General features: G+C 49.1%; 1 protein-coding gene across 1 annotated transcript in view; it reads left to right on the top strand.

Annotated features, from left to right (window-relative positions):
• The window catches only part of LOC105896139 (vacuolar protein sorting-associated protein 13B), a 338,344-nt gene that overhangs the window by 181,414 nt on the left and 136,600 nt on the right, over positions 1–20,330 (top strand). The window contains 6 exon segments of the mRNA XM_042709212.1: positions 3,135–3,306; positions 7,135–7,249; positions 9,764–9,830; positions 11,812–11,924; positions 11,926–12,266; positions 13,795–13,906. Of these exon segments, the coding sequence (XP_042565146.1) occupies positions 3,135–3,306; positions 7,135–7,249; positions 9,764–9,830; positions 11,812–11,924; positions 11,926–12,266; positions 13,795–13,906 (920 nt within the window).

The raw sequence follows: 20,330 nt of genomic DNA, 5'->3' as shown, positions 1-20,330 counted from the left end.
ACACACACACACACACATAAAGGCACACACACACACACACACACACATAAAGGCACACACACACACACACACCTCTTGGCGCTCCTGGCCTGTACATCTGGCCCACTGGGTAGCAAGGTGGAGCAGAGGGTCTGGGGTGGGGGGGTGGGGGGTACACTCCTCTGTCTCTGATGTCTCTGAGCTTTCAATAATAATCTAGTCTAATAATAGTAATCTAGCACTAGGTTACACAGGTGCATTTATACTCATTTTTATTCTTTTGGCATATGCTTTTATTCAAAGTGACTTCCAAGGGTGCTGAAACCTATCAGAGGAAAATAGGTGCTTCTCTAGTGAGCTATAGCCCTTTGATTTGTGCATAAATACTATAGGTTTCCTGGCCAATCTTGTCTGCACAGAAACACTTTGAGTTTGAGTATGGATATTGATCGAGTTGAGTATGGGTATTGATCGAGTGAGTATGGGGTATTGATCGAGGTGAGTATGGGTATTGATCAAGTTGAGAATGGATATTGATCAAGTTTGAGGTTGAATATTGATTCAAGTGAGGACTCTCAGTCAAGTGTTGTATTTTTCTGCATATTAATTATTAATAATTTTCCTGTCTGTTTAAGTCCACAGAAAAGTTTTTCTGACATGTAGTATACTTTCAGCAGCACAATTTGCCTGGTTAATTTTAGCTTGTGCCATGGCCTTTGTAAAAACGTATTAGCACCACTGTAGGTCCCATTCTCTGATGAATCCATTAATCACGTTATTCTCAATAGCAGGTCTCAGGCAGGGATCATTTCCTGTTTTACTATTAGTTTGTCTCCTTTCTCTGTTCCTGGTACTGTTTGTTTTGGTTGTTTACTGTTGCTGTTTGCAACTGGAAATGTTTTTGAGATCTGTCCAGCAGCAGAGAGGAGCAGAGTGCACTAGTATAGTGCTTAGTTACAGCCACTGTATTCATCTCATGCCTGCAGAACTCTGCTCTGAAAGCCCAGTGCAGAGATCACTATCAGATACTATTGGAACTTGTTGTGTGTTTTTATCCTCACTCGCACACAACGCACATCAACGCACACAACGCACGCACACACTCGCACACACTCGAGCGCGTGCACTGCGCACACACACTCAAACACACAAACACACACACACACACACACACACACACACACACACACACACATACACACACGTGCACACACATCAGCAGGCGGCGCAGAGTTTTTCCGGCAGCTCAGCCGCAGTGGGGGAGTTCCTTCGCCACGCTTGCATTGTTCCCGCCAAAAAGCTCGCTCAGATGCTTCCATCAGATTCCCACATGATGATGCCGATCTATTTTTACACCGTCGTAATCATAATTTGTTTACGTTGTTGTCGTCTGTTGTTATTGAGATCTGCAGTCGCCTGTCCCATCTCCCCCACCCATCTCTTCCAATGCTGCACCCCATCCCCACCCCTATGCTTAACCACCAGCTTCGCGGTTAAATTCGATTTGTGCCGATCAGCGTGGCCCCACACAGAAGTGCCCGCATACTGGGCCCATCTGGTTCCCCTTTGCGCTCTGTAATCATGGCGGCTGCTGCGGGATCCTAATTGAGACGGTTGATAACCCCGCTACGCCGGAGCGAGCACCGTGGAAACGCTGCTGCAGCTAATACTGGGACACGGCGCAGGGCTGCAATTAGAGGCGATGAGACACTGTGGAAAAACACTCCGAACTGTAAATCCTGCCCTGCTTTGTGTACACCATGCAGTTTAATTCTCTCTCTCTCTCTCTCTCTCTTTGTGTCTCTATCCCTTTCTATCTCTTTCTGTGTCACTGTTTCATTCTCTCTTTCTTTCTCTCTCTCTCTTTCTGTCTAACTCTCTCCCTCCCTTTCTCTCTCTATCTCTCTCCCTCTCATTCTCTCTCTCTATCTCCTCCTCCCTTTGTCTCTCTGTCTCTCTCTCATTCTCTCTCTTTCTCTTTCTTCTCTCTCTCCTCTCTTTCTCTCTCTCTCTCTCTCTCTCTCTCTCTCTCTCTCTCTCTCCGCCTCTCGCTATTTTCCCATGTCAGCCCGGAAGAATATATGGTCGGAAAAATTGGCAACAGGAGAAGGAGGGGGTCTGTGTGTGTGTTTGGAGGGGGGTAATAAAAAGCAAAAACAAAACAGATGCATGTGACCTCAGTGTTGTCATCGATGAGCCATGTGCCAAATCCCCCAGTATCATGGCCAGAGCCAGAACTGCATCCTGACTGCTGTCAGTGCTGTCTGCCTTCTCGGATGCCAACCGCTCGTCATGGTGGTGCCACTGAGACCTAAGGGGTTAACAAGACACTGCTCAGCACACACACTCCTCTCATTCTCTCATATACACAAAATCACAAACACATATGCTCATACACAAACATAATAGGCCTCTGTCACAGACACTCCATACACTCCATGACACACACACACTGACAAACAGAGAAAACACAACACAACACACACACACACAACACACACACACACACACACTGACAGACAGACAGAAACACACACACTGGTTGCACCCACATGCCCTCCCTTAGTGCCCTGCTTCATGACAGCACTGGTGTCTCTCCGCCAAACCAGACATTGATGTAATCAGCTAGGCATGGCCACCCTGCCACACTGTTATGGCTATGGCGGGAGAGAAACTCGTCCCAGGCCTGTCGCCAGCGCTGCCGCGCTCATTCATAAGCTCGCCCCAACATCCTCGCTCTGTTTACTGGTGGTTTTATGCCGTCTGGCAGACATGTAACCGATAGCGAGCCTTATGGAGGACCACAGGAAACCTGCAGCTGTCTCTGGACGTTAAAAACCTTATAAGGCACTGGTTGCCGTTTGATGCGGGCTCCAATTGATTGGGTCTTTCTAATGATTTGTTGTCCTGATCTAGTTGATATGCTGTTGTAAGCTATAGTCGGAAATAGGTTGCCCTTACAGTGGCCGGATGTTTGTGTCTGTATTCACACTGCACTCTGTGTGTATGTAACTGTGTGTGTGTGTGTGTGTGTGTGTGTGTGTGTGTGTGTGTGTGTGTGTGTGTGTGTGTGCATATATGTAACTGTGTGTGTAACTCTGTGCATGCATGTGTGTCTCTGTGTGTGTGTGTGTGTGTGTGTGTGTGTGTTCCAGGGGGACTCTGTGCAGGCGGCCGATGACTGTCCATTCTCAGAGACGGTCACTCTGGAGCAGAGGACCAGCAGCATCGGCGGCTCCAGTGGGAAGGTCAGCCTGTGGATGCAGTGGATGCTGCCCAAAATCACCGCCAAACTCTTCGGCCCAGACCCCCTCAACAAGAAATCCGGTCAGCCTGAACGCCCTCCATCCCCAACATACACACGCACACACATACGCACACACACACACGCACACACACTGCAAACACTCACATAAACAAACGCAAACAGCACACACCTAAACTACATAAACCTCACATCATAATCAACAGGTGTTGTTCACCACCTCCAGCTCCATGTCAGCACTCTCCACAGGGTGGAGGTTATTAGTCACGATGAGCTGCTTTCACACCCCAGCCCAGCCCACTGCTGGAGGGATTCAGGGGTGCTAATAGAGTGCTAATTACATCATAGGCGTGCACTCGGGCCCATCCAGAGCAGTTTAATACCAGCACAGGCTGGACTCCTTGTCTCGGCCACTGGAGCTGGGAGCAGATGCTCGACCAGCCTCCTCGTCACAGGGTGGGGGTCAGGGAGGGACGGAGGGAGGGAGGGAGGGAGGGGATGAAAGGAAAGGCAAGGCAAGGCAGAGTGAAGGAATTGGGTGAACGACAAATAAACACACAAAAAAACCGGAGTGGCAGATCCCAGCAGGCCACCTCCCCTGCTGGAACTGATTTATCGCTGCACTGAGAGGCAGAGATACCTTTAATTAGGACTCGAGATATACAGCATCTGTCTGCCAGAGCAACACGCACACACTCACGCACACACGCACGCACACACACACACACATGTACACATGAGACATACAGACTTACACAAACACATACAGAGAGAGACATGCTGTACATACCTCCACAGAAACACAACTTTGTCTTGCCGCCACATTGATGGCACTTCCCCAGACCTCCCAGAGATGGTTTCACTTAGCCTCATCTCCTCTCATCTCATCTTCGATACGCAGGCTACCTAATGTCTGCCATCTGACTAGAGAGATAAACCTAATAACGAGCACTGCGTGTAAGGCATTAAGCAATCACATACACACACACACACACACACACACACACACACAAACACTCACACATACATGCACACACACACACGCACACACTCACAAATACATGCACACGCACGCCCACACACACATTCACACACAGACACACTCACACATACATGCACACACACACTCACGCACATGCATGTACACACACACACACACACCCACACACACACAAAGAGCGGTGCAGAGAGAGGAGCTGTAGTATTGTACGGTTCACAGGCTGACAGCGCTCCAGTGGATCCTGCAGTGACGTAACGCCTCCTGGCAGTCAGGAAGTGGGCGGACGCCCTGACCGCAATGGAAAGAGAACCCGCTCCAGAGGAGGACTTTCAGGGAGATGCTTATTATAGATTACACACACACACACACACACACACACACACACACACACACACCACACCCATACATGCCCCCATTCCCCAACACACACCATTCCCCAATACACACACATACACACACATACACGCACGCGCACACACACGCGCACACACACGCGCACACACACACGCAAAAACACACACAGGCTTCTGGAGCTGTTGTTGCTGGAGGAGCTGTGGGCTGGCTGGGCATGAGCCCCACATGCATTAGGGCTTCTGACACCCAGCCAGTATGGTTCCCAGTGCCATAGCTGGCATAATGGCGGTCTGACACAGAAACCCGTTACGTTTTTCATTTGCATTGGAATTTTTTATTTTTCCCTATTCATGTTAACATTGAAAATCAACTGTTTTGCTGAATGTACAAAAACAGCATATAAACACAGTATATTGAGTTTTTTTATTCAATGCCAGTTAGCTGACACCCCTGTAATGGACATGATGTCCCATGGTCAGTGTGTGTCCCTTGTGTATAGATTACTCAGCCCTGTCTCTACAGTGCCATGCAGCGGTATGCTGGACTGGACCGGTGAGTGCTGTGCTTGACCCTGTTCAGTCCAGGGACAGTCACTGCCGTGCTGTTAGAGGTGAACGCCCTGTGACTCAAAGCTGATGAAATGTAAAAAGGCTCCGGTTCTGGTTTCACCACGAGGTCATCTCTGATGATCTCTCCCCTGGTGAGAGCCACGCGCTGAACAGGGTGGGGGACCGCGCTCATGTGTGTTTCTGATTACACACACACACACACTCAGTCTTTCACACACACACTCGGTCTTTCACGCACACACGCACACACATACACACACACACACACACACACACCACACACACACACACAGACACACACACAGACACACACACACACACACAGACACACACACAGACACACACACACACATAACACACACCCACACACACACACACACACACACATACCCACACACACTATCTCTCTCTCATACACACAAACTCATACGCACACACTCAATAAACACACTCATTCACACTGTCTCAAGCACACACACACACACACACACACACACAAATGCATACACACTCATGTGCATACTGTCTCAAACGCGTGCACACACACACACACACACACACACACACACACTGTTGCCCTCTCGTTCACACAAACTCATACGCACACACTCAATAAACACACTCATTCACTCACTGTCTCAATCACACACACAAATGCATACACACTCATGTGCATACCGTCTCAAACGCGTACACACACACACACACACACACACACACACACACACACACACACTCTTCTGACGTGAAACTTCTGCAAACTTTAAAAAAAAAATAACCCAGCCAAGACCTGGAACCAGGGCTAGGAGATGTGTTAGCAGGTGGGGGTCAGGGCTAGGGGAGGGGAAATTGAATCAGCACCGCGCTCCACACAAAGGCCTCACTCACCGTCAGGCAGGAGGGTCACGGGGTTTGTTTTCTCCCACAATGCACCGGGCCGGCTCGGGGTCGTACTCAGAGCCGTGTGGAGTGGAGCGGATGTATTGCCAGGCGCAAACAGGAAGTGGCCCCTCTGACCGGGCGCTGCGGCAGATGCCCCGCGGCGTTCGGCAATGGCGGCACGGCGGCCGGGATGTTTGACAAGCGGGTGACGAGGCACACCGGCGAAGTGTGTGTGTGTGTGTGTCTCCTCAGGGGCCGCAGCAGGCCTGGTGTTGATTAGGCAGACAGGAGGGGAGGAGGGAGGAGGAGAGGAGAGGAGAGGAGAGGAGAGGATGGAAGAGGAGAGGAGAGGATGGAAGAGGAGAGGATGGGAGGGGAGAGGAGCAGAGCAGGAGACCTATGTACACCAGGCAGTCTTCTTCACTGCCTCAGCAGCTGCTTCTCAGAGGGGTGTCATCAGGAACACGTGTTAGACAGGAGATAGAGAGGGTCTGTGTGTGTGTGTGTGCGTGTATGAGTGAGAGATCACAGACAGACACACACACACACACACACACACACACAAACACATGCACAAAATACACAAACATGCATACATTCACGCACACACACGCCCACGCACACATGCGTACACACACACCATTGCAGAAACACCACGTTTGTTGCATAAAAAGAAATGGATCGGAAAGAAAAGCAATCATGGCACGATCACGGTCTCAAGCTTTAGATAGAACTCTTACTGAACGTTAAATTGTCTATGAATGAAGGAAAGATCTCCTGCTGGTTCCTGGTTTCCTGTTTATTTGACTTCTTAGTCCCACGGCGTCCTTTTTCAGTCCAATACCACAGTGTAATGTGTCAAAACATTCAGTTCCATTCATACACACACTCCTTCAGGAGATGCTCGCTTGTACGAGAGGATACACACTTTTTGGTTAAGACTCGGGACCTCTGTTCCCTGTGAATGAAATCTGTGACCTGAGAAACGTGGATGGCTGTACTTGTGTTGCAGTTGTCCCTCACTGGGCTTGCCTCCGGATCACTGACCGTGTCTCTCTCGTGGTGTGTGTGTTTTGTTGTTGCAGAGATCTGTGTGATCAGCGAGCTGGAGGATCTAAGCGCATCGGTGGACGTGCAGGACATCTACACCAAAATCAAGTGTAAAGTGGGCAGCTTCAACATCGACCATTACAAAACCAGGTAGGGGCTGCGGGTCTGGTCTCAGCCAGTCTCACAGATGGTGTTCTCCCTGCGTGAGGAGAGGGAATGTTTTCCACACGCACACCCCCCATGTCACAGGACACGGGGGATAGTAAGTAGGTTCCTCCACTCTCCAGATTTGACCACACTACATGCAAAACATGACCAAAACAGCCACACCAGAGCCAGTCTAGCCATTCCGCTTTCAGACACCGCTAACCCGGATGCAGGTGTCTCCATGGCTTCACCCCTGGAAAATCTGGCCAGTAATTAGCGTGAGTGTGATCTTTCAGAAGAACCACATGCCACCTGGGCTTCTGCGTCTAGACTTTCTGTAAGCTCATGTAATAGCAGTCCTGGAGGAATCCGGGAAACTGTTGCTCTGCCCTCAAGTCAGATCTCATGACTTCCAGTCAGCCTCTCTCCGCAGTGAGGTCAGTCTGTGTCAGCCCCATGGAGCACACTGTGGGGCTGGGAGGGGGCGGAGAGCGCTACGTCTTTGCCCATGTCCCCCCCGGCCAAGTCCACTGTCACTGCTTGACTGTGCTGGTCGGTCACACAGTGAGCGAACGCAGCTGGCATGACAAATCGCCCTGGAGTGGCATCAGCGCTAGCATGGACTGGCAGACAAGCTCACAGAGGGTTCGCTCAGACAACCTGACCCGACCCAAATTGACTCCACCCAACCCAACTTAGGCTGACAGTACATTATGTTACATTACATTACTTTACATTACATTACATGACAGAACATTACATGACAGAACATTACACCCAGCTGTCTACCAGCATGTAGCTCTCACGGCAACAGCACACACACACAAACACCGACACTCACGCACATGTGCATGTGTAGCCAAGCTGGAAAGTGTGTGGTAGAAATAAATAAATAAATAAATAAATAAATAAATAGATAAATACAGCACTGATTGCACGGGGGGTGAAAGCGGGGTTATATAGTGGGTGGTTGGCTACGAGCGTGACCGCACGGTGAAGACCTCACTGGCAGCCGCTCAGCTCTGTGGATTCCTCAGTAAACGCTCCGACACGCAGAAGAGGAGGGCGGGGGGCGACGGGTGACAGGAGAGAGGGGCTCACCCAAAACTAGAGCTGATGTCTCCCAGCTGCTCAGCACAGCCCAGACTGACAGCTGCAGAGCTGGAAGGTGAGGTGAGATCTCAGTCACCCGGGGGTTCTTACTCAGTCGGGCTTAAGCAACAAGAGGATGTTGAGACACACTCTGCTGTCTCTGGTTCTGTCCATGCAATGCAAGTTGCGCTGGATTGTATACCACAAAGGTGCAGTGTGAGATTTAAGGCATTCAGGGTTCTATATAGGCCGTGCACAAGTCATTTTACACATACCAGTGCACAGGAATTCTCCCCAGGAATTCAGCTTCAACCAGTAATAGGGTTCTTATGGCACAAACTGCCTAGCCTGGTGCTCTTCAGGAAATGTGACAAGTTAACGACCCCATCAACACACTCCAAACAGTTCCAGAAAAATTGCAGACAGCACCTTGCCTTCTCCCTCCATCCCTCCCTCCCTCCCTATAACATATCTCCCTATCTTATCCCTCTCCCTTTTCTCTATCTCCCTCTCTCCCTGTAACATCTCTCTTTTGCTCTCTCTCCATTCCTCTCCCTCTCCCTACCTCCTTCACATTCCCTCTCCAAATAGCATCTCTCTTTTTTTTTCTCCATTCCTCTCCATCTCCCTCTCTCTCCCTCCCTATAACATCTCTCTTTCCCTCCCTCCCTCCCTCCCTCTTCCTCCCTGGTGGAGTATTAATCCGCCTCTCTGGTGAGGATGCGTATGGGAATGAGAGGAGTGGAGCAGAGGTTTACCACATAGCCCACAGGGAGCTGTGGTTCCTGATGGCCCCTATTTGTGGGTTCCTGCTGAGACGGGTTCACTCGGGGCCTCCCGTCCACAGGTACCAGGAGGAGGGCCCTGAAACGACACATTAACCTTGTGAGGCCAATACGCATCTCGTCACCCCCCCCCCCCCCCCCCAATAAATTAAGATGTCAGAGAAGCTCGTAGATCAGATTTAAAGGCCATGTTAATGGCCAAGAATGGATTCTGTGGTGGAGCACAGCTCAAGGTAAGTGCCTGTGAAAAAAAAAGTGTGTTCTGCTCTCCCCATCTCATTCAGCAGCTTTCAAGCTGATTTGATTCACCTGGGTGGATTCCTAATAAAATGCCATTTGAATTATGAAATGTGTTTTCAGGTATATTATACACTATGGGATTTGTCCAGTGGAGCCTTATGGTCATTAAGCTTTTTCAACCCAGACTTAATGAACTCATCACTCTCTCCATCTCCTCACTGGTCACTTTTGATCTCTCTTTTGTGGACTAATTCACCCTGCTGTTGAACAAATGTGTTGATGTAGTGTGGTTAAAAGAGTCTTAATGACCTGGGCTTGCACTCAAAGATGGCAGGCTACTGTGTATGGTGTCTGTTGAAGGCATCTGCACATCTACGGTTGGCAACCTTCTGTCTTCCAGGCCGGGTGAGGGCTGGCATACCGGCCATTTTGAAGGCGTCATTCTACAATGCAAGGAGAAGGCAGTGGTGAGAGCTTCCTCTCAGAGTGGCCCAGAACGTTCCAGACAATTCCGCTGCTAACCTTACCTGTTCTCTGCTCAGACTGGAGAGATAGGAAGGAGACCCACAGCCTCTCTACAACTCTCGTTCATGTGTTTGATTTGGTTGTTTTTAAATTCCTTATATTTGTGTCATTTAATAAGCTCGGAAGGGTTAAACCTGTGTATGTGATTGATTGTGCTGTGATTCCAACCCATCTCTCCAGTGCCTGTCATTGATCAAGATGCCCTCTGAAATCCGTTTAGTAGCGTTTGTGTGATCTCTGGTTTAGGGCTTCTCCTGTGGCTCTCTGTGATCTCTGTGGTGGAGTGAGTGATGCAGTGGCCTTATGCTTGTTCTGCCTGCTGAAAACCAATGGGCTCTATGGAGGATTGATCTGAGATCTCTGAGAATGATCTGGTTCTGATCTACTGTTGAACTTGTGATCCAGGCCAGATCAGGGCCAGATGCATTTCAGGATTTGCCGTCTGAGAATTAAAGAATCCTCTTTTTCAAATCCAGAGACTGAAGCGGGCAAGTACAACATAAGGCCATCATCCCACCAATCCTGCCTCCGTTAAAGCCGCACCAATTACATGCTGAATTCTGCTGTTTTGTTTAATTCTGTATTTCTCGTCCAAAATGACAAAAATTCAAATCAATCAGCACTACCTTATGATTCCAATCTGATTGGCCAATGTCTTTCTCTCTCTCTCTCTTTCTGTCTCTCTCTCTTTGTGTTGTTGTTGTGCTGCTCTTCCTGTTGTGTGCTGTCCCCCCCCCTCCCCTGCCGCTCTCTGCCGCGCTTCAGCCCAGAGGAGGGGCCCAGTGGCGGGGGCCGCTGCGGTGGGGTGGTCCTCTCTTGCACTGACAAGCTGAACAGACGCACTGTGCTGGTCCGCCCCGTCAGCAAGCAGGACCCTTTCAACCACTTCTCTGGTTTTTTCCCTCCTGTAAGAGACAAACATAAAAAATTAAAAAAAATCAACTCTGCTTCTTTGCTACGAACAACCCAGCTAAAGAGCTCCATTAACTTTGGCCACCTCCAAGCTTACCCCCCCCCAATCCCCGCTCCTCCTCCCCGTGTTCGACTTAAGTGCTTCAAGAGGGGGTCCGTCAAAAACGGAGTAGCCTAAGAGGGAGCCAATGGCACGTAAGGCCCTCCAAGAAGTAATCACGGTCTTTCTTGACTGGATGTTTTCTGTTAACCTGCGCTCCAACGTAGCAGAATTGGCTCAGCGTGCGATGCAGATGTTAAAATGAAAATTGCACACAAAAATGAAGGTGTTGCAGAATAAGGCGGTAGAGTCTGGCAAAGCGTGTTAGGCTTTTTAATTTCAAATACCTTAGCCACAGCGGCCAAACATTCCGGCTCCCTGTGTGGTCGTCACACATGACTAGTGAAATTGTCCTGAACTCCCCGCCACACTACGCTATCTCTTCACATGGCCCTCAAAGTTCATGAAAGCTCTTGCAGAATAATCTACTCATGTTCAAGGCTATCTGTTCTCTCTTGGTCCTCTCAGTTGCTCTCTGTTCAGACTCAGTAGATTTAAAGATGCTACCTGCTTTTAGTAGTCCAGGAAATCAGCTCAAGCTATGCTTACTCAACCTGTGCTGTCATTCAAATTTAGAGGACACCTGATGTCTTTAAATTATTTCATTAAAGTCACACCTTCATGTGTATACATATCACACAGTATTACATACAATATTTATAGTTAATGTATACATATCACAAACTATTTATAGTTACTGTATAGCACCCCAGGTGTCCTCTAAGATTATTTAAATATAAACTCAGTGGTTATACAATGTACAATCAACCTTTAATGAAAAGAACCATTGTTAGCTTAGCAGCTTAATCTTGGCTAACTCAATTACAGTAATCTAGCTATGACAGTACATGACCTCAGCAGCAGACCGTGATTGAATAACAGACGTGTTCCTCCTGTGCCTTCCCGCCCAGACGGCCGCCAAAGCTCTGGAGGTGTCCCACCAGCAGCATGGCTTCCTGTCCGTCACTTACACGCAGGCCGTGACGCGCAACGTGCGCCACAAGCTGACAGCACGGCAGGAGCGCGGGGCCCGCGGGGGGGCCTGCTGATGGGCGGCATGGGGGGTTCCAGGGGAGGGCCAGCTGCCGGGGTATCGCCGGGGGCGATGATGGACGGCTCGCCGCAGCACTTGCACGAGATCCTGCTGACGGCGCAGCCCTTCGACCTGGTGCTGTCCTGCCCCCTGCTGGCCGCCGTCGCTGGGGTGTTCCGCGTGGCGCCAGGGCCGTCGTCACGGCGACGGGCTCTGAGGGAACGAGGAAGGCAGGCGGCCAACCCATGCGTAGCCACGCTCTCACCTCCAGCAGCCTGCCACTCATCTACATCAACACCAGTGTCATCCGCATCTTCTGCCCCACAGACACAGGTATGGTTACATGTACACAAACATACATAGAATTTACATACACGCACCGGTATGCATGTTAGGGGTGGGCATTTTGGTGAATGTTTACAGTTGAAATCCTGAAGGTTAAATGCAGGTAATTGCGCATGACGTCACATTATTTAAAAAGTATCAGTCAGTAGGCATCAGTCAGTAGGCATCAGTGATGCGCGGGCTGCTCCGGAATGAGCAGAGTTAAACTAAATATTTAAATTTTTTTATTTATTATGAAATATGTTTTTTTTATTATATTATTATTATTATTAATATTTATTTATATATCTTTGCCGAATTCATGAGAGGGTAAAGTGTTAATGCTGCAAGAAGACAGAGTGTGACAGAGGGCAATTTGTTTTACAGCCCAAAGAATGCATGAATCAATGTAACCGAGTCCGGACTTTGTGGAAAAAAACTGTGGGTAGTGGATCGAGCATAATTTTGCCTTGTTTAATTTTAGCGGTTGGAGTTGCAGTCGGGTTGAAATTATGCTTTGGGTAACTTGGGGTCGCTTGGGAGTGTACCTGCGCATCACCGAAGGCATACAGTTATTCTTGGCATATATCAGTTATACTGGTTATTTAAAGACTTTTCAGTTAGTTCCTATTAAACCATTAGGGATTAATTTACCTTTAAATGGTTGCCTACCCCTAATATACGTATACATATACACATCAGGGTGGCCATACGTCCGGCTTTCGGTCACACAGTCCAGTTTCCCAGCCCTCTGGCCATTTACTGACATCTGCCCTATTTATACATGCAAGAGTGACTGCTACTCATTTCAGTTCTCAAATTTGTTACTTAAAGCAGCAATTATGAATACCATGCGCTTACGCTCTGTCGCACGGACATGATGTCTCTCTCTCCACACACACACAAACTCTCTCTCTCTCTCTGTTTCTCAAGTCAATTAAATTCAAATAAGCTTTATTGCCATGACAAAACTTGCTTTGTAGGCTATTGCCAAAGCATTTCTCATCATACAAAGAGTTGAATTGATATATATATATAAAGGGAAACAAAAACAGAACCGAACATCAAATGTCCAACAGATGTATGAGTTTGTGGCGGTGTGTATGTGCATGTGTGTGTGTGCTCTCTCTCTCTCTCTCTCTCTCTCTCTCTACACACACACACACACACACACACACACACACACACACACACACACACATTGACACACTCATGGTGTATACGTGTAGAGACACACACATACACACAAAGTGAATCCACGGCTCTATCATATAGGTCATAGTAGTAATTTTGTGTCATGCCCTTTTTGGCCTTTTTTGACAAAAGTGTCCTCCTTTTCAGGGTAATGGCAGTGGTCACTCTGATATACATACAGTGCATATCTATCTATCTATAAATCTCTATCTATATATATATACATATATATGTGTGTGTGTATATATATGTGTGTGTGTCTGTCTGTCTCTGTCATTATTATAAGATTGTACAAGTAATTTCTGTTTTGTGTGTGTTTGTGTGTGTGTGTGTATTTGCACAGACTCCCCTCAGAAGAAGGAGGACACTCTGGTGCTGAAGATTGGCTCCGTCAGCATGGCCCCTCAGGCAGATAACCCTCTCACCCGCACCGTGCTGCGCAAGGACATCTACCAGTGAGTCTCTCTCTCTCTCTCTGTTTTTCTCCATCCCTCTCTCTTTCTTGTTACTTCTCTCTCCTTTTTTTTCCGTCTCTAATCTTTATTTCTATCTCTCTATGTTTTTTTCCATCCCTTAATCACTCTGCCCCTCCCTTCTCTTTCTCTTTGCGTCTTTGCCACTCTTTCTCTCTTTCCCTCTCCTTTTTCATCTCTGCATATTTACTTCTACCTTTCTCTCTTTCCTCTCCCTTCCCGTCTTTATCTGTGTCTCCTCCTTCCTTCCCCCACCCCATCCTTTCTGCTCCTCTCCTCCTGATCTCCATGTTTGAGCGGGCCCATTGATAGATCCCACACAAGCCCCACTTTATTTATGGTCTACTTACGTCTCCTTAAAGCTCGCCGGCTGACCACAGTCCATTTAGACGCGTCACTCACAATTTGCCAGTGGCAGAGGGAGGAGACACTGAAGAAGAAGAGGACAGGGAGGAAGGAGGGAGTCGGGATCCAGAATTCCCCACTTTTGATTTGGAGTCCCCTCCCCCCTGCCTACCAGTGGCTTATGGATCAAAGGGGGAACTGAAGGGGTGGGGGGGAGACTTCTGAAGGAAAATATTTTGTGTGCGGGGGGTGGGCACTGCGTCATAGCTGCCAGTCAGAGGCCTGGGCTGGCACACACGTGTTGGAGGGTGTGGGGGTGATGCGGGGCAGATGAAAGGCGGCCCATGAGGTGCCCGTCTGCTGCAGCTGGGGCTGGAATGGGAGCTGAGGTCTCATGGGTGTGTGTATTACAAAAACTGTAAATGAGCAGTTTGAGTGTGTGGGTGCGCCAGTGTATTCATGTTCATATCTTTGTATGGATGTGCGTGCGTGTGTGTGTCAGTGTGTGTCTGTGAATGTTAAACCCGGCTGTCTATCAGCGCCACAGGACCTTGAGCCCTGCGGTGCCGTGTGTGTGTTGGGCCATTCAGGAGGGGCTCCGTGTCCCTGGCTCTGTGTGAAGGCTGCAGCTCCTCTCCTGCGCTTCTCTGCTGACAGCTAGTGGCAGCACCAGTGGGCAAATAGGCTCCACACACACACACACACACACACACACACACACACACACCCGTGCCATGTATCAAACATGACTCGGCAACTAGTGTAAACATTCATGCCTATTTAAGAACACTCCAGGACTGCTGCGTGTGTGTGAGTTTTTTTTTATTTACGCATTTCCATGTGGAAACGGTCTCGCCGAGCCCTAATGCCAGCTCACGCTTGGGCCGATTAAAGGTTCTGAACGTGCTAATTAAAGCTGGTGTTTAGCGTTTTATGATGATTATGTTGGCGCAGTAAAGGCGCACTGAAGCGCTGCCTGAGCTCACTGGGGCCCTGAAGGAGGCAGGGCAGCAGCTCCTCTATCCTCACATGCTCCCTGCTCCCTGCTGACACCAACACCACACTGATCCTGGATCTGCGGAGCGACTGGGCACTGGGGATGCAGCCCAGGTCCGGCCCAGATCGGCACCAAGTCAGCTTATGATCAACTTATTGCAGGATGCTGATTGGACCAAAAACAGCAGCGCGTGCCTTTTCTCGTGTCTGCAGTCACGGTGGAGAGCTGCGCAGTGTGACAGAGACTGCCAGGACTCTTAGGTCTGTATGTCTGGGTCTCTCTCCATCACTCACTTGCTCGAGACGTTTTTTGGATCCCGGCAGATTGCGGTTCGGGCCCAGGGCTGCCGTCTTGGTCCAGGCGGCTGAGCGGGTGCTTCCCGGCAGTCCGACCCAGGCGGGGTGGGACGGATGAGACGGGAGAGACAGGAAGGCCTCACACATGGCTGCCAAATGAACCCCCCGCTTCCGCATCCCAGCGCAGCTGCAGCCGCCGCGAGGAGCTCGCTCCTCTGCCCCCTCGTCCTCCCTGCCGGCAATGTGCAGTTTCAGGCCGCAGGCAGGAGTAATTGGCATCCGATAGATCACGAGCGCTGGCAGCTCAAGGGCCCTGCCCAGACCAGCCACCAAAACAGAAGCCCCGAAATCTCCCGCCTCCCCCTGCCAGCTCCGACCCGGCAATTACCCACAGCCGAATCAAAGCCTTGGGCCACCGCGGGATATATGCAGTAAGCAGCCATCAGTGAGACCCGCCACAAAAACTCTCTCTCTCTCTCTCTCTCTCTCTCTCTCTCTCTCTCTCTCTCTCTCTCTGATTCTCTCTCTCTCTCTCCGTCTCTCTCTCTGCTCCTTCCTGCGCCGTGTTTTTAGTCATCCTCTGGGGCTCTGTCACCAGCGGAACCCCCATGGCTTGCCGGTAGCCACCCTCCGCTGCAGTGTTTATGCTGGGCCTAATTACATCCTCTGTCATAACTAAGTGACTGATTTTGAGTGGTGGTAGTGTCTATGTGAAATGATTGCTTCACTGTGTTCCAGTTTTTTCTCTTGTTTTTTCTTTCTTTCTTCCGAGTCGTTTCACAAAGAGAGAAACTAGTTTATCTACTACTTTAATCATCCTGTCCAAGAATGAGAGTAGTGGCAGTATGTATATATATATGTGTGTGTGTGTGTGTGTGTGTGTGTGTGTGTGTGTGTGTGTGTGTGTGTGTGTGTGTGTGTGTGTGTGTGTGTGTGTGTGTGTGTGTGTGTGTGTTCTTCCGCTTCCTGAATGATCCGTAACTTCCGCTATACTCTGGATAATATCAGCAGCACACATGTAGGTTTATGACAGAAAATATAGATCATAACCTCACACTACAAAGGGCACGCAAGATCGCCGCATGCATTTGGAAATAATTAGCACTTTTTAACTTGATCACAGTATGAAACCGTGTTAGTTAGTTCCTCTAACACTGGGAGTCCCAAGAGGGCTGGGCAGCATGAATTATGACACACTCACACACACACACACACACACACACACCAGCTTTTCTCTGCTTCCCCTTCACTACGGCCACCGTAAATTTACACAGCTGAAATCATTTTCCGCGACTGAAAAAAGCGAGATTTTTCCAAATACATGAGTGCCGACTCGGGGAATGTCCAGTCTGCCTTCGCTCCCCTGCTTTCTTGTGGTTTGAGCTCTCTGTAAAATCTCACAGATCTCTCTCTGTCTCGCGCTCCCTCTCTCCCTCTGCTCTTTCTTCTCGGCCCGCCGTTTTTCCGTTGCTCATGGAACACTTAATTGAAAGCTTCTTGTAGGCTGAGAAGCACTGGCGGAGGCAGCGTGGCCCACTCTCTGGAATGCCTGTGAATTGCGTTGTCGTTCTGAGGGCGACTTTGTGGTTCTGACGAACGCATGTAGAAGACAGTGTTTTCACACGCGAATCAAACAGAGAAGCCTAGCTGCCCATCTGATGTTGTGTGTGTGTGTGTGTGTGTGTGTGTGTGTGTGTGTGTGTGTCTGTGTGAGTGCATGTCAGAATGGATGCTTGACGAGGCAAGAATATTAGAGAGTACACATACTGAACTGGGAAGAACATGAGTGATATATTGTCACTGAAAAGAAGTGTAAGCGATCCAAAGGTCATGAGTTGTTTCTCTGGCTGCTTGGAGATGGGCTGTGTTACAGGCCGTAGTGTGACATATTATGGTATGTTTTGTGGATAAAACAGCAGCTCTATTTCAAGTCTGCAGACAATGGCTCTTGATGGTGTAGAGCAGAGCTAACCCAGAACACTGTGATCTGTCTGGCTGTTTTACCCTCTCACTCACTTTCCCTCTTTCTCTTTCTCCATTTCTCTCTCTCTCTTGTTCTCAATCTCTCCCCCCCCCCATCCTCCTCATTACACATTAAATATCTACCCACACCCTAAGTCCCCCCACCCTTAGCTCGTTCCAAATCGATTTTGGAATTACATGGAATTATGAAGTCACAAGGAATCATCCGTGTAATGGCTACCATCACTTCCAGTATTTAGCATCACCTACTGAACCCAGGTTGAGGGGGAGGGTGTTTGGTTGACTTCCTGACTGAGAGTAGACAGCGAGTAGGTGTTCAGGCTCAGCCGCAGGGTTAGTCAGTCAGTCAGTCAGGAGAATTCCCCTTGTGGGGAGCGAGCTCTCTTTATTCTCGGAAAACGGCCAACACAAGCAATCTGGAGGAATTTACTAGAAGCAACACAGACAGAAGGAGGGATAGAAGACGAGAGACAGACAGACTAGACAGACAGACAGACAGACAGACAGACAGACAGACAGACAGACAGACAGACAGGATGTACTTGTTTTGTTGTTGGTCTGGACATACAGAAGGAGAGAATGGAGAGAGAGGAGTGGTGTTGGTTTTAGTGCTGTTTGTTCTCTGGTGATGTCCTACGGCTGCTACCCGGGAGCCCACGTGACTGGACTGACCACAGAGAGCACACACACACAAACACACTCACACTCACCGCCATCAGACATTACTCACTGTGTTGGAGGCTGAGAAACTCAGCCGGGCAGGGCTGTCCTACCACTTTTCCATCTCTAATGGCTTGGCAATTTGGCCTGGGCGTTGATGACAGACTGGCCCTGCACTGTGATCAGTGAGTGAGTGTATGTGTTGTGTAGTATGCGCGTGTTTTGTGTTTTTGTCATGTTCTGGGAAGTTGCAGATGAACGATGTTTGGCTTGTTTTTTTTTCTTTTTCTTCTTCTTTTTCTTGGGCCTTCATGTTGATAGGTCGTCTCTCACACCCTGACCTGTTTTTTGTTTCTCTTCCACTCTATACACACTCAGTTTCTCCCCCCATTTTCTTGATTTCCCTTTCTCTGGTACTATTTTTACTTCTGTTTCTCTCTGTTCCTGGTGTCCCTTGGTTTGAAAAAAGCGGCACAGGCCATGAGTTACGGCACGGCGTTAATTGAACGGCTCGTTGCACCCAGCACTCCTATTCTCCATCCTTCCCACTGACCCCCCACCTCCCCACCGCCGGCTGCCAAAACGGCCCATTTCCATCCATGTTTACGGCAGCTGGCAGGGTGCTGCTTGCTGTGTGTGGGAGGCCGGCCGCAGAGGGCCTTCCCTGGGCCACACAGCCTCCACCCACCCTCTTGTTTACTGGCCCGCTGGATCTGGTTAACCAGGCCCTCAGCATACACCTCTGCCCCGGCCACAGGGGGTGTGTGTCTGTCTGTCTGCACTTGTTAAGGGGGCACGCCTCACCTGACTTCACTAACTGCAGGTCTGAGCTCCTCCTGCGTTTGTGTGTGTGTGTGTGTGTGTGTGTGTGTGGTGTGTGTGTGTGTGTGTGTGTGTGTGGTGTGTGTGAATCGAGTTTGGGATGGTGTCATCTTAGGACACAATAGACCCCAGGGAATTCCCGCCAGTTTCTCTCTCTCTCTCTCTCTCTCTCTCTCTTCTCTCTCTTCTCTCTCCCCCCCCCTCTCCCCCCCTCCCTCTCCTCTCTCTTCTCTCTCTCCCCTGAGAATCAGGATGTGTGTTCTGGTGCAATTTCCTGTGTGTTCTTTCACACCATTGCATCAGTGTGTAATTAGGGAGGGAGGACAGGTTTCTCAGGGTAGCCGCCAGTTTGTTATCGCCAACTAATTAGACGCGACGTGAGGCAGATTTTGTGAGAAAAGTGTCCGGCGGTCTGACATGATTTAGACTTTGCGTGTTTTGGTGAGAAAAGTGACCGGCGGGCTCACATGATTTAGACTTTGCATGTTTTATTTTAAAACAGAGGCGTTGCTCACTGTGTTAACTAAGCTGGCTGTGGAGCTAAGAATAGATGTGACATTTCTTGAGAAAATATTCACTTTCTGCAGTGTCTCTTTTTTTTGGCGAAAGGGTTTCTTAATTGAATGTTCATGGGGGTTTGTGGAAGTACGAGCACCAGATGCAGCTCTCATGTAACCTGACCAACTAGCAGTCACTTAAGCCAGTGGCAATGTGGAGGTAAAATGGCTGATTATCCAAAGCCTTTCACAGCTCATTTGCACACGCTGTCAGAAGGATTCCATGTCACAAAATCCCAGTGGCCAAGAATAGGCATCTCAAGCATTCAAGCTTTTATTTTAATTTCTTTCTTTCTTTTTGTCTTTCTCAGATCTTCAATCTCCCCCTTGTTCTTTGTTCTCTTCTTTCACTGATTTTTCTCTTCTGATTTCCTTTATTACTTTTAACTCTCTCCCCTCCGCCCTCTTCCTCCTCCTCCTTCCTCATTGCTCTGCCTGACAGTCAGAGAGTCACGAGAGTGAAGTGAGGGATCATGGGAATGCCGGGGTCAGCCTGAGCAAACAGACTCGCTGTCAGTCAGCATATGAAACACCTGGTGACGGCTGAGCGAGGTTACATCAGCCACGACACCTGGGATGAATGCAACATCAGATTGGTTTAAACATCAGAGCCCTCACTGCTGCAGACGTAAATCAAACCTGTGCTTATTAAAGCCCCACCACCCCCCTTTCAGCCCTGTGACCATTTACACAGACACACACACACACACACATAGAAAATCCGGCAGGGTTTTCCCCGGCCTGAT

Source organism: Clupea harengus, chromosome 11, assembly GCF_900700415.2.
Source record: "Clupea harengus chromosome 11, Ch_v2.0.2, whole genome shotgun sequence".
In the NCBI taxonomy this organism is placed as follows: domain Eukaryota; kingdom Metazoa; phylum Chordata; class Actinopteri; order Clupeiformes; family Clupeidae; genus Clupea; species Clupea harengus.
The sequence above is the reverse complement of the archived record's forward strand: the minus strand, read 5'-3'. Positions and strand labels throughout refer to the sequence as shown.